General features: G+C 40.4%; 1 protein-coding gene across 1 annotated transcript in view; it reads left to right on the plus strand.

Moving 5' to 3' along the window:
* Positions 1-15,103, plus strand: part of grb2b (growth factor receptor-bound protein 2b) — a 29,793-nt gene extending 14,690 nt beyond the window's left edge. The window contains exons 3-6 of the mRNA XM_042393776.1: positions 7,116-7,213; positions 11,186-11,308; positions 11,926-12,094; positions 13,296-15,103. Coding sequence (XP_042249710.1) covers positions 7,116-7,213; positions 11,186-11,308; positions 11,926-12,094; positions 13,296-13,481 — 576 coding nt within the window. The 3' untranslated portion in view covers positions 13,482-15,103. The remainder of the gene's footprint in view (positions 1-7,115; positions 7,214-11,185; positions 11,309-11,925; positions 12,095-13,295) is intronic.
* The last annotated feature ends 300 nt before the right edge of the window (positions 15,104-15,403 follow it).

The following is a 15,403-nucleotide window of genomic DNA, read 5'->3' on the forward strand; positions in this document are numbered from 1 at the left end:
GGTGTGAGCCAGGCCCAGCTGATGACTTAATAATATCTGCTGCAATTTCTGTTAAGGACTAACCAAGCTAATGCCTCCACAGACACATTAAAATCCTATCATTTACAAATTCTGAAGTCTTTGAACATCTTCATTCTTGGCCAGAAATAGGTGCAGTATCATCATTGAATTACTAGATTTGTACCATTTCAGGTGATCTATATAGTTTCTCATCTTCACTCAGTCAGTGTCCGCACATGAACCGAGGGCACATTTAGTCTATTGAGAAACCACATGAAAAACCACTTCTTTATCTGATTCTGTGGCATTATGTTAGATATTTTAATAAATTTGAATTAAATTTGTAAACCAAATTTGTTGGTTAAAGATGAAGGTTGAATGCAAAAAAAAAAGGCTTCTTCTTTTCTCGTGATCTGCAGTGTGCTGTTCTGGTTCCTTAAAATGTATATTTCCTCTCCGCTTTAGTCCACTGGCTCTTCTTACCAGACGCTGAGTTTCACTTTGCATGTCACTAAGTACTGTTATAACTGATCATTTTCTGTGGTCTGATTAGATTATCAGTGTTTGATGTCGTCACGGTTGCTGTCTGGTTTGAGACAGCAGAGGAGAGACAGCAGAAGGGGCTCTATATGAGGTCCATTAAAATTGGTGGCAGACCCAACAGGCTTTTGGCCTCTGAGTTCTGATGAAGCTTTAGCTTGTCTATCTTTCTCTCTGGCTGACCTGCCTCACGCTCAGATTAACTCACACTCCAGGGTAATCCCTGCTCCTGATTTATTGCAATCCCATGTGGACTGTGCAGACATGTGGTTTATTTAGCATCTTTTTTTTTTTCTCAGCCCCCACTGTCCGTCTGCCCTTGTGCCTCACTCTCTACTTCCATCTCATGTTAGGCGATGTTAAGTGAGTGGGTCCTATGTACGCCTTATCCAATAAGGATTATTTCTTTTATCAAGAAACTTATTGTTATATAAAAGATTTGCTCTTACATTCTGTTTCTAGGTGGTCATGAAAGGGAGAGTAAGGGTTTTAATCTAATCTTCTTATTGTCATCACTCGTACCTCGTCCACATCAAAGCAACGACCCTGCAAAAAATCTGTCTGACTATTATAGAAATAGTTGGTGACAGCAACTTCTGTCCTTTTCAGTTATAATTTCTGTTACATAATAAAAAAAATACTTGAAGATGATTATAGAATGTGAGTTGCTGCATTGGCTTTTCATGAGATGACAGAATAAAGGAGAGGGAATCACATTGTATTGCATTAGTTTCTCCACATCTGCCTAAATAAATCTCTAGTGTAAAGACCGCATAGCCGGGAAGATTAATAATGAGGCTGAAACTCAGCCTCCCTGTTTATCAGAGGGAATTATACAAAGTATTGTACGATTTCATGGTTTAACAGAGACATACTGATTTAATGTCGTGGGCCCAGGTCTCGTGTGAGTGACATCTATCCGTGTTTAGTGTGACACATGAGTTTGTTGGTAAGTGCTGTAATGTTTTAGTGTGCGTGTGAGAGAGGGAGACAGGGGGAGGAGGAGGGAGTCTACAGTGGCAGCTGTGGAGGAGATAATCCCCAGCATGGACCTTAGCCTCTCAAATAGAAACTCCTACAACTATTGTGGCTCAATCAGATTAAAAAGACAAAAAAAAAAAAAAAAAAATCTTCAGTGAGAGGGAGGGAATGCTTATCATCCACAGAAGTGCAACAGCACGATGCTGGCTCGGCTTGGAACACAGAGGCCGAGCTCAGTCAGACACAATGCTGCGGTTGTCTCCTTTCTGTATGGTTTAAAAAACTGCCAACCAAGCAAATATTTTATTTCTGCTTTTCCTCATGGGCTGCCATTCTTTCAGTTTTGAGAGCCCCTAGATAGACCTGTAAGCATTTAAGCTGAAAAAGCCAAACATTTTCACTGGGCTTTAGTTAATATACTTTTTGGCTTTTTCCAGGCTGGACGTCTTTATCTTTTTAAAGAGCTTCAGAAAAAAAGATAACTCCTCAGATTTGTTGCCACAATTAGACACTTATTAACGGGAGAGATTTGAGTCTTGTTTGATATGTATATTCAGAAGATGTTAGACTTGACTTAAAACAGAAACTGAAAGCAGTCAAATGGATAATGATATTCCTTTTAAAAAGGTAGCATTAGTAGAGCTAATTATGCAGCTACTTATTTGATCCAACACTCACTCAAACACCTTTAATTGGAGTGTAGCTTGAGGTAGCAGCTCAGATGTCTGCAACAGTGCTGCTAACATTAGACGCTGAGCTAAAAAAACTTGGGTGATGGCACTACAGTTGTGAAAATTTTAAAAATAAGAGGGTTGGGTGGAAAATATGTGCTTTTTTTACCCCATCACCGCAGCAGAGCTGTTGCTGTTGTTGGAAAGCAGACATTTTGACGTGTCATAGGAGGAAATGCAAAGGCGTTAATAATATCATTAAAGGAGACGTATCATTTTCATTTCCAGGTCTATATTTATATTCTGGGGTTCCACTGATATATCTTTACATGATTGGGTTGCTTTTTCTACTTTGACATGTAAACATGTCTCTGTGAAAAGTCCCTATCGAGGTCATTCAGTATCTGACAAGCTGTGGTTAAAGAACTTAAAGAACTTTCAACTGGTTTTGAAACAGTCTCATGATGTCTCTATATGACCTACATAAGCAAACAAGACCATCAGCGAGAAGATCGGCTATTTCTGTACAGTTATTCCAAATGCCTGCCACCGGGTCGGATTCTCCACGAAATCAGACAAAATGATTTACGACACGCAGAGCGGAAGAGCCTTTGTTTACATTACATGTAGCATTGTAGCATGAGGGAGTACAAGGACAAGGGGAGGACATTTCTCCTCATTTGATAGCGTTAAAAGTAAAGTTAAATCTGTTTTCGGTCTCCTGACTCATTTTTAAAAGAGAAAGAGAAAGAAAGAGAGCAGTGAGCAAGCTAGAGAATGAATGAAGAGAGTGAGTGGCGATGTTGCAAGAAACAAAGGAGTGAATCAGATAAATAAAACATTTTATGATTGTTTCACAGCGGTTACATTCTAAAGCACAAATAAACAGGTCCGCACAACCCTGCGGGAAGGTTCCGCATTGCTGGATTTGGTGTGAATACAGCCTTACAAGTTAGTACCTAAGTATGAAAGGTACTAAAAATAGTACAGTAAAGTTTACTGTTTCACCATTGTCATATTACAATTATTGATCGTACATAGTCACAAATAAATAGATGACGTCATCGCTATGCAAACAGCTGTGAGCTTTAAAAAAGAAAAATAGTATTAAAAATAAGTAACTCTTTTATTTCACTCGTTTCCAAAACAAATGCACACACTAGCCAAGATCTTTACAACATGAGGCGGTGGTGCTCATGGGAAACGCAGTCTTTATTCCTTTTGGTGTTCTCCCACTTCTGAAAGCAAATTTGCAGCCTGCTGTGCCTGCTTGTTTTGTGGTTAACTGAGCAAACTTGCAAAGAACAATTCTATAACTGTTTAAGACGAAGACGGACCGATATGTTTATATATGATGTTCTAATTGACAACTCGCTTTGATTGATTGATGCATGTTTGTACGTGTGGTTATCCTGGATGAGTTTCATACTTGTTTAATAGAGCCTTAGTAGTCATTCTGTACTTTGCCCTGCAGTCAACATTACTGAGACGTATGTGAACACATCTCTTAACTGCACCAAAGATGTGACTCCACTCGGTTTCACTTGATGTCAGCTACGTTTTACTGTGCGCTGCAATATGGCAGGTTTACATTTAAGCCTAAAGCGTTTATAATGAGTGATTCTAATGCAGATATCAGACGAGGAAAAAATTTGATTGGAATACCCCTAATGCAAACGGCGGCTGTTTTTTAATCTCCTGGAAAATTCACATAAGCATCTTAGCAATTCATATAAGCTTTAGGCGTAGAGTATAATGCAGCACCTGCTGTGCTCTATTATTAACTTTGGTTGTAGACTGGGTAATTATGTAAGGTTACCCAAGTTCATGTGGACCAGTGGCATGTTGTGCTGTCTGCCACACAGTCTCTCCTACAGACTTATGATATATCACTGATATAATTTAACAGTGTGAGATATAAAGCTGCTTTGTTTTACAGATGTTGTATTAACTAGCATGGTGGGTTGAAAAGAGGTGATTCTAATGGCTGTTGTCCTCTTGCTGACATCTTATCTGTTTTCACCCCTGCTTTACTTTCTGGTTTTTTTGCATATCTATTCAATGGCCCTTGTTCAGTGTAGATCATAGCAGACAGTGTGTTATGTGTTTTAATTATCTCGTGCATATGGTAACTAATTTATTGTATTCCAAGATGCATTTCAACATCTGGCTAGTGACAACAGATAAAGAATTCATCGTTATTATTTTTTGTTCAGTCTATTCTACACTTGGACTGTATTTCCTCCCCTGTTCTGTTGATTGATTTGTTCCTATTGTAGCTAATGTTGTAATGAATGTTTTATATTTTCAAGGTGCATTGTAAAATGTGACATCTTGTTCTTATTTTCAGACTTGCAGACTCATTCTACTTTACCACAGTGTGCATACTTGTTATCAATTTACTGAGAATAATTCATCAAGTTAAAAAAGTTCTTCTGCTTTCCTGGAGGGAGGTCAGAGTGCAGTATCAACTGAGCAGTGCTGCTGGAGCTGGCAGGGTCTTCAGGGTGCTTTAGAGGAGTAGATGCTTGCCAACAAGTGGGCTTGAACCTGGGTTGTTGTGAGGATGAAGCATTGTCTCTCTGACTGCTTGACAACTCTGCCACCTACAAAACTGCAGTAGAGCATATTTCCTACTCCCACAGTTTTGTTGATCTTTCTGATTGTTTTTAAAGTATCTCAGCTACAAGTGGTGAAAGTGTTGCAGTCCTCTGTGTGTCTGCGTATGCGTGTGTGTGTGTGTAAAGTAATATGGTTTCTGCATTCCCATCGACTAACTTTACACGCCACCTCTTCCTTCCACTCAGCTCTGCTAAAACAGCCTCAGGGCAGGCACACTGTGCGGTGAGCCTGACTCCTTGGATCTGCTTTACTCCAGCGTACATAGATCAAGCAAATCAGTCACTCGCACCATCACATGCAGCTCATGACTGCGAGCCCAGGGCGCTGTTCTAGTGTCTCAAAATGAGGTTTCCTGTGAGTCAGCGGTTTAGGGCGACAACAACACATGCAGGACTTAATTAAATCAAACACACTTTATCGGACACAAATGTCCGATACTTGGAGAGTGTGTGCGTGTGTTTGTTGACAGAAAGCAATAAGGAGGTCATTTTGAGTTCACGGTATCAGTAAGACATGTTAAGGTGTTGGGTGTTTGTCATTGAGTGACCAAATATTTGTACGTCCGCTGCGTTACATACGACACCCCTACTCCCTCCGTCCGTGATTCCCACCAACTCACGTTTTCGGGCCAAGGCCACTCCCTCATCCAGTAATGCTGGTCTGGTGCAGGGTTAGCAGCTGGGGGAGGCCAGTGACAGCTGGCATTCTGCAAGCTCACTGGAGCAAATAGACCCAGACCACTCACGCCGCACACGGGCCAATTGGACAGCTGTCCTGGGCTGGGCTAGGGGGAAATTATAAATTTGAGGGGAGAGGAAGAGGGAGGCAAAGAAATAAAAAGTGGAGAATATGAAGGGACAAATGGAAAAAAGTTTGAGCCTGATATGCATTAAGGATTGTCAGCTGTCCGCAGAGAACTCTAGTGACGCTGCATTAAGCTAAAAAAAAAAAAGTTATTCTCTTTGAATAATGCAGATGGGAAGTGATTAATTGAAAGACAGTGAAAGAAATGGCTTCTAACAAACTTGACTCATGAAAGTCGTCTGAGTAAAACTGAGTCATTCTTCACTGCAGGGCTGTCTGTCTGTCTGTCTGACTGGATGAGAGAAGTGAACTGCTTTAATTCAAACTACTCAAACAGCTCGGTCGTGCGACATGTGTGTTGTGTCTTTTTTTTGTTTTTTGTTGTTGTTTTGTTTTCCAGGCTTTCAGTCTGTGATGGCCACAAGTTAGGCTCAGTGCGTGGAATGGCCTTTGGCTGTTTTTTGCGATGTCATTCAGACGGAGGTTACATGACTCAGTGGCGTTGCTTAGATTTCCTCTTAAGTTTGTACATGTCTAGATGTTGCTGAAACACACTGAAATGGAACAATTTCACATGACATCGAATACTATAGGATGTTCAGTGTGCTGGTGATGTACAGCAGTAGGATTGCGTACTAAATCACACACTTGACCTCCAATAATTTCAAAATAAGGCTGGTTTTATAACCAATATGGCCAAGAGATTGTCTTGTTTCAAGGGATCGTTGAGGTGCTTTGAAACCTTTAACACCTTTTATAAAGACATGCCCTGTATCTGCAGCAACATGTATACCCACACTTTCTCACCCGCTCTCTGTTCTGTGATGTGTATTTCTTTAAATAACGCAAACTCATATAGGGTGACGTGGCATTCACATGCAAAAAAAATCCCAAAAGAAATCATTTCAAGTTATGAATGGAACAACGCTTATTGGAACCTTTTTGAAGATATATCAGCTGCTGCAGTGTGGAGGTGAACTTCCTCCCCCCCACATCTCTCATAAGCTTGTTCACAAATAGATCATAGTGGCACATGCTTATTGATTTGGACATGCATTGATGCACCAGTAGCCCAACACACCTTCGCTGTGTCAGACATGAATGCCCTCGCAGCTGTCTCAACGTCACTCAGGCGTACTGATGAAATGAGTGAACCTTTGACTTCTCTATTCACATTTAGACACATTATTTGTTCCTTTTGCTAGTTAGAAGCTGTCACTTAAAACTGTATCCATGTGGTTGTATTTGCAATTGTATTTTGTAATTTCCTAATATTTACCTGGCTGTTATCTAACATGCAGTACATGCACCCTACTAAGTCACAGGAAATTAAATTTAATGCTCTAAACCTAATTTAGTAGGTTGGTTGCTTATCGTTGTTTTCCATTGTTGACATTTTTATATGGCACTAACGTGATTGTCTTCCCTCTCTCTCTCTCTCTCTCTCTCTCTCTCTCTCTCTATCTCTCTCTCTCTCTTTCTTTTTGTCAACACTAGGTATTAAATGAAGAGTGTGATCAGAACTGGTACAAGGCAGAGCTAAACGGAAAAGATGGTTTCATCCCCAAGAATTACATAGAGATGAAAGCTCATCCGTAAGTACTCTACATACCAATTTTTCCTAATGTTGGGTTTTAATTGGTCTTTGTGTATCTATCAAAGTGTGCTACATACAGGCCATACAATATATGAATTCTGCTGCGCTAACGGATGTGAACCCCCAGATCCATTAGAGTAACAGGGTGTGTATTTCCCTCCCTGTAGGTGTAACTGAGAGGAGGAACAGTGCTTACTTACTGTATACTTGAGGTTGTCATGATGTTGCTCTGTCTGAAATAAAACACTATTTTGATCATATTAATTTGATCAGTTGCTCAGGTTGACGAGGCTTAAACTGCCACCATCCGTTTCACTCTTATGAGACCTGATTGTACGTGATGCCTTGGTCAAGTGTGTGTTTGTGTGTGTGAGTTTGTGTGAAACCACTTTAGAGAACGCCTGGCAGGATCCTTAGAGGACATTACCTCTAGACCTGCGCTCAGTGCCAGATTAGCTCTCTCTTTATTAATGTGCTCCAGGCCTCTAGCGCTTAATTGAATATTGACCTTATTGCATCATTGCCGGGGTGCTAACAGATGTACCTTTATCTTTTTTCAGGGGGGGGGGGGGGGGGGGGGGGTGTCACTGTATTGGGTTTTCTTGTGTCTTTCCTGTTGTGTTTTGTTTTTTTTAAATCGTCTCCACTTTGTACCAGTGAAGTAATAATACTTCAAGTGTTTACAGTCTTTATTATGGTTATAAGGAATCAATATTTAGCTGGGCTTCACACATCTGTACCCCTGAACCTCTCATAATCATTATAATGAAGGTTCTCAAGGGTATTACAGCTTTTATACAAAGTTTTCAACATATTCATACTGAGCGCGATATTTTCTGCACATTAATATGATGCGGAAAGTAGGGTTGGGTCGGTTTCTGGTTTTGCCGGTCTGGTCCGGTGTACGAGATTAAACCGGTTTGATTTTATGCGAACTGACTGAACCGGCATTTGTCATTATGAGACGTCTTTAAGAGTCTCATACGGAGGCTCCGACGCCGACAGGGCCGTACACCTAGCTGGACGCCAAAGACGAGCCGGAGGAGGTAGGCTGACCCAGACTAACGGCACAGATCTCACCAATAACCCAGAGTTGTGTGTGTCCATGGGGGGAGTGTCAGTACGTAGCCATTAGGACATTAACATTCTTTTTTTTTAATATAAATTTCATGACGTGCGTAAGCCCCAAACGGTCGACTGTGTCAGCATTGATCTTGCAGGGTTCGGGGCTGATTTGAAACAGTAGATGGGATGTTGATCTTTATAAATCTGGTTGTCAATGTCAATATTAACACCAGCTTTGATGTGCTTCATCACAGTACAGTCATCTAATTTAATTTACAGCTCAAAAAACACATTTAAGTGTGCAGTACCACTTTAATCATTTTGATTGCTCGGCTCAAGCACTGAAACAAAACAGTAAAACCATTTTTTGGTGGTTTTTTTTATTCAGCTTTTATGAATTGTCCAAATATGTCAATACAAAAACGCTGTGCATGCTACTTACTGTCAAAATGACAGAATTTGTTAAGTTGAAAAGAGGGAACTGATTAGCAGACTATGAGTCATATATATGTTGACATATTGTTACCAGTTGTCATCAGACACCACGAGAGATTTGTGCTGTGCTGTTATCTCTGCTTAATTTTCACCCCTCAATTTGACCATTACTTTAATATTACTTCCTCATCAGGGGTTTAGGATTAATTTTCCTGCCTGCCACTCACCCAACCACATCAAAGAGTGCAGGAACAGCTGTGGCATTTAGTAGGCTGTGTATGTGCAGGATCTGACATTTCTACACAAGAAGAGATCTGTTGACGTTTCTTCCTGTACCCTGGCACTTACGTAGTGAAACAGTGCCTAGTTTTGCAACTGCTGCGTTTCACAATAGGTTAATTCTAATTTTATTTTTTTAATATTTAGACTATGACTGTACCCTTTCACTCATCACTGTCCAGTTTGTCAACCTGGTTAATGTTCACATCATGTGTCCCAAAGCTTTTTGCTTTAAAGAGGGGAAGAAAAAAAAAACCCTTCCATCCCTCGGCTCCTCCGTGCGTGTGGTTGTTGTTTTGTAAAGAATGCTGCATCATGTATTTGCTCCCCACCAGTTGGCAAACACTAACTTACAAATAAAGACCAATGCCAGGAAGTTTTGAAGAGTTTGAGAACTTAAAAGTGTGGCAATATACAGAGCAGCTGTGAAATATAGTTATCAGAGCTAATCAAGCAATTAGTTCCAAATAGTGTGTTCACATATTTTGTTTGCTTTCTTGCTTGCATGTTAACATAGGAGTAGAGTTTAATTTTGTAAATGTAGCGGATGATCAAGGCGGGGCTGTTAATGTAAACTCATGCACTTCCAGTACCTGCTCGCCATAGTAAAAGCTTTCCATCAAAGATCATTTATTGTGAAATAGGCCAATTTTCCACTAAGACTGGATCCCAGATGTACCCCAGATCAGACTCCTGTCATTGTGAGAGGTTTCCTCATGTCGTATTGAGTCACTGCATCCTTGGACGTCCTCAGTTAAGTTGTTTTTTCAAGAAAATCTCCTTTTAATTAGTTATGTTTGCGTATTATTTGAGTCAGACTTGTCTTGGTGAGGTAGTGGAATATGGTAATTTAGTGAAATAGTATTGCACCTTGTTGTTTATGGGTAGAATGAATTACCGTAAAGGTTACAGTGGAAAACTATCCAGTACAGTAATGGTCACGAGGCAATGAAGTGCCTTTGTCTCCCATTGTGGTGACAATGAAGTGCCACCCGAAAGCACCAGGCACCCACACAGACCTACACACAGCTGTGCTATACAGCAGGGCACAATACAGTGTGGCTCCGCTCCAAGTCACAGTCCTCTCTGTCTGTGCACAGATCTTTTCTCCACCCAACAGTCATCAGGCCAGAATTGAGTTTTTGTGGCTAATGCTTTGGTTTGTGTTGCAATCTAAGCAATAGAATTAACAGCATGAATGATTTAGACCATTCCCTTTTGCAGAGGTAAAGTGTGTGTGTGTGTGTGTGTGTGTAGTTGATGATAATGCCAGTCATTCTCCTCATCCTGTTTCGTTTCCTTGGCTCCATTAATTGCTCTGCTATCACTTTTATCAAACAGGGAAAGAGACTTGGTGTGCAGGCCTGCTGCGCTGTCATGCACAGATCCAAAGCAGATTAAGAGTTGGCCATTTCATTATTGATTTTCACCTACGTGTAAAGGAGCCAAGATGTCATCTTTTGGCTCACTGTACTTTTTAATTATTAACACTAGTAAAGAGCTTTCACGGGCTTTGTCTGTTCCTCTCTATCTTTATCACTCTCACTTATTCCCTCTGTCAGAGTTTTCTCAGTGATATATTAGTAGCACACATGCAAATAATTAATTTATGCTACTTCAAAAGTGGTGAGATTAAATCTCAAATCTGATCTTTTCTTTTAAAGATAATCCTTCTCAATTTTTAGACTTAGAATCACACTACACAGTTGGAGAATTATGGTAGAAAATTTTCCTGTGTTGGCTTTGCTTGGTATGATTTTTAATAACTAATCTACTTCCTTGTATGTGGCCCTTACTCTAATTTATTATTCCCTGCTTCCTGCTGTGGACATTCAGAGTGAATGCTGAATTACATTTATTTCTGTGTACAATTCAGCTCATTGACTGTCATCACTGGGCAGCTCGATGGGTCAGTGGTTAGCACTGTCTCCTCAATTCAAACCCGACAGCCAACAAGAGGTGTGATGCTGGCGTGCTCTCATGTTTCCTCCCACTGTCTCACACTTGAGCTAAAGTTAAACTCTGTATAGCTTTAGGTGTAAATGTGAGTGTGATTGTACCCAAAATAATCATGTTTACAGCGTTGTCCGTTATCGATTGAATGGATCCAGTCAGATGTATGCAAAAAGAAGACTGTTAAGTGGTGGCTTTGGGTCGACTCTCACTTGTACCTGTTTCCTTCCTCCTCCAGGTGGTTCTTCGGGAAGATTCCTCGGGCCAAAGCAGAAGAGATGCTAAACAAACAGAGGCACGACGGGGCCTTCCTCATTAGAGAGAGCGAGAGTGCACCGGGGGACTTCTCTCTCTCTGTGAAGTAAGTAGCAACACACAGATGTATCACTCAAGGGGAATAAATATGATTCATATTCATGCTGTTATCTATTAATACAATTTCATGTTATCCTTAAATCAGTGTACAGTTTCCCGACAATTGATCAGGTTCATAAGTTTCCATACTTGGTCCCTCTGAGTCATCAGCACAACCACTTCCTTATTCCTGTGAAGTCTCGGTGCTGCCCTCTGCTGACCGGTGTTTTTTCTAATCAGCATTTTTTGAATACTTAGTAAAAGAGCTCGTTTCCTCTTTTCTGTCTTTCCGATCTGACCTTCCCAAAAGACTCATTGGTTCACAGCAGGTTACATGTAAAGTTGTTAAGATATGGATCTTAACAACTGTCTGGACTGTCCTGATTCTAGTCAGCTGGTAATAATGTCAGTCTGTTACCGGCGTGACTGATTCATTTGATTAAACACTTAGCAGTCTGTCACAGACACGCCTAATGCATTTGATAAGTGAGGTTAATGTCTGAGTGTTCCACTGCATTTGTTTAAATCTGCACAATGCCTTCAACAACAACTTCACATGGCTGTCAGAAATATTTGTGAAGATCCCCCTTCCTCAAAGTTTCCCCCCTCTGTGACCTCTTGCAGGTTTGGAAATGACGTCCAGCACTTCAAGGTTCTTCGTGACGGGGCTGGAAAGTATTTCCTATGGGTGGTGAAGTTTAACTCGCTCAACGAGCTGGTGGACTACCACCGCTCCACCTCAGTCTCCCGTAATCAGCAAATCTTTCTGCGAGACATAGAGCAGGTCCCCCAGGTAAGACTTACATCCCTAAGACTGAACAAAACTATTTAGAGGTGAACTTATTAGAGGATATAATTGGATGTACTTTTCAAATTGACAGCCAGACATGTTCATATTGATAATTTCCTTCAGTCAAGTCTAGATAACTTGTGGCAAAGGGTGAGTGCTGCACTCTATAACCAGAGAGAGCATGTCGGTTGTCACTTTAACCACATGTGAACTTACTATTGCTTGCAGGAATGTCATTGGACACATCTGTTCTGCACTGTGGTCAGCAACCTGTTGAAAAAAACAACCAGTGCTTTCCTCTCTAACACTTAAAACCAAGGTTTTATTTTAGAGTTGTGATGATAATGTGATGAGTTGTGATACCAGAACAAAATAACAGCAGCCAACAACATGCTCTGTTGGTTTTACTGTATACATAATATTTAAAATATTAATTAGGAGAAAACAAACAGGTGAGAATTATAGACATGATTTATTTTATTCATGTACCTGATCAGCTGATGCAGTGAGAGTCCTTTATCACTCCAACTGAAACTATTATATGTTGTTAAGAAGAAAACCTCCAATATTATCAGAGTGACTGTGACAGTGTTATTCTCTGTAAGTTCATACTAACATCCATCATTGACCTTTACGCTGATGATTGTGGTAATGAGGTCTTTAATTTCATTCACAGTAGACCCCAGAATGAAAAATCTATTAGAAGTCACAGTGAATTTAAAAAAAAAAAAAAAAAAAAAAGTAAATGTCCACATTTCATCAAAGTGCTCAGTGGTTTTGTCCAAATACTTGCAGCCAATTTGGGACAAAAGTGCAGTATTTACCTCATCACCTGCTCTATATTGTCAGTGTTATGGTTTTGTTTTAGAACATGTGCATGTTGTCATCAGCAAGTGAAGGAAGAACTGAGAAAGAACTTTCTGTGTGTTTGGGTTTCATAAAAGCTTCAGAAGAGTTGCGGCTCACTTAATGTATAAATCTTATAAGCTCAGTGTCAGACTCTGGAGAATCAGTGACATTTGAAAGTCAGCCACTGAACTTGTGAATTATTTTTTTTGTGACTGCCTGACTGCTGCCAGAATATTACATAGGGTCACAACAGCGAGGGGACTATTGATTTTTTTCTCTTTCTTTGTGTCTTTTCATCACATTACACCCTCACTAACCTGTCTGCAACCTCTTTCTCCTTGTTTTGTTTGCACAGCATCCCACATATGTGCAGGCGCTCTTTGACTTCGACCCCCAGGAGGAAGGAGAGCTGGGTTTCCGACGCGGCGACTTCATCCAAGTCCTGGACAACTCTGACCCCAACTGGTGGAAAGGCGGTTGCCACGGCCAGACGGGCATGTTCCCCCGCAACTACGTCACACCTGTCAATCGGAACATGTAAACAGTCAGACCATGTAAACAACAACAACAACAACAACAACAACAGCAACCATCACCATTACCATCATCATCATCGTTCTTGATCTCATCAGCCCCCATCCAAACCCCCCCAACCACCCCCTTCACCCCCTCTTGGCCATCCCACGATAACAGGAGCAGACAGGAAGAACGCAAACAACTGAAAGTGAGAGAGAGAGATAAAACAGGAGTAGTGCTGTCGTAGGCGGCGCTGTGTGGGTGGCAGCTGAGCAAAAATCAACTTTAACTTGCGCTGAGAATGTTCACCTCCCCAGTGAATGCCTCGGCGAGGACTGAACTGTCTTTGAGGGAAATCTAAATGCAGAGAAACTTAAGCGTAGTGCACCAACCGTGAAGATAACCAAATGATTCTACCGCTAGAAGTCCCACAGCTGCTTCTGTCTTCTCCTTTAACTTCTTAACATTCTGCCTTTTTTCTTTTGTGTTTTTTTTTTTTTTCTTTTTTTTTCTTTTTTTTTTCTTTGCCGCATGTTGTTTTTAATCACCTAAATGAAATGCCTACCGGTAAATCCTAACTCTGTTTTAAAGAAAAAAAAGAGAAAAATATAAAAAAGAAGTGGTTTTAAAAAAAATGTACAAAAAAAAGAAGAGAGAAAAAAAAACTGATGCCATCTACAGCAAGTTTCCATGTGTAAGATCATTGGCACGTGAGCATTGTACATCAGCCATCGGCTGTATAAATAAATCAACTATAGAGAGAATCCATTTTTTAAGAATATATATTATATATTTGTATGTGTTTGTCTGTTTTACCTCTCATCACAAATTGTATTTTTTTTCCATTTGTAAATTATGTTCAATCTTTTGTTAGTCTGGATAAGACCTAGTAGCTCTAGAATGTGCTGAATTGTCAGTCAAGTTTTTTTTTTCTTTTCTTTTTTTCTGAATCTATCTGAGGGCTCTCAGATAATAACAGCATGATATTTAAGGGGTCATAAATTCCATTTGAGAAGGTTTCTCTTGTCTATAATGCGAGAAAAGTAAAAGTTAGTTCTCTGAGAAGAAACTAAGCCTGTCAGGAAGCTAATGTTGACCAGCAAGTAGAGCCATGAATGCTGCAAGAGCTGTTGTATTACGAAGCCCTGTATAAGGTCAGCCACCTTTTTTCAAAGCCAATGTATTTATTGCAGCCATTTTACTTGGGCAGTGAATGTAGCTGACTGAGTCCGTAGACATTAACATGAGGGAAGCACGGTCGGAGAACTGAACTACACAACCACGCAAGGGATTTTAAAAAGACATGCTGAATTAGTAATGTTGTCGATATTCATTCATAAAGAGAGTGGTGTATGAGGATATGTACAGGTAGTTAACATGCATATTCAAACACATTCATTACATGCATGCATACGCAGACGCTCTCCTCCTTTGTTATACCTGCACGTAGCAAAGAGGCAGAGTTTGGATAATCACATTGTGTAATCACCAGTGCAGATCTGCGGCTGGCACAGATTAACAGTTCAGAAAACTGAGAGATTGTCTTTTATGCTAAAAGTTGAGAGATCAGCTTTAAATGATGTAAAAGATTTTTTTCTCCCCTTTCTTTTTTTTTTTTTCTTTTGTCCAATGTGGCGTGTGGTCAAGCACTTTTTTTTTTTCTTTTGTCAGACATTTTGATTTCTGCTCTGGTCCAGTGTGTTTGTGTGTTTGTTTACTGTGTTTGTGTTAATGGTTTCTGTTTTCTTGTTCTCTCTGGATAGTGCCTTTCTCTCTGGTGTTTCAGTGTCTCCGACCTGCTACTTTGAGCCCCCCTCCCCTTTTTTTCCGGGGCCTGCCAGTCCTGCAGTGAGAAACAGTGTACATAATCCAACCTGTCCCATCCAACAACGCCCCCCTTTCCCCCTTCCTACATCAACCTGCATCCACCTTTGTCCTCACCAACAT

The sequence above is a fragment of the Thunnus maccoyii genome, chromosome 18, assembly GCF_910596095.1.
Source record: "Thunnus maccoyii chromosome 18, fThuMac1.1, whole genome shotgun sequence".
NCBI classification, from domain to species: Eukaryota; Metazoa; Chordata; class Actinopteri; order Scombriformes; family Scombridae; genus Thunnus; species Thunnus maccoyii.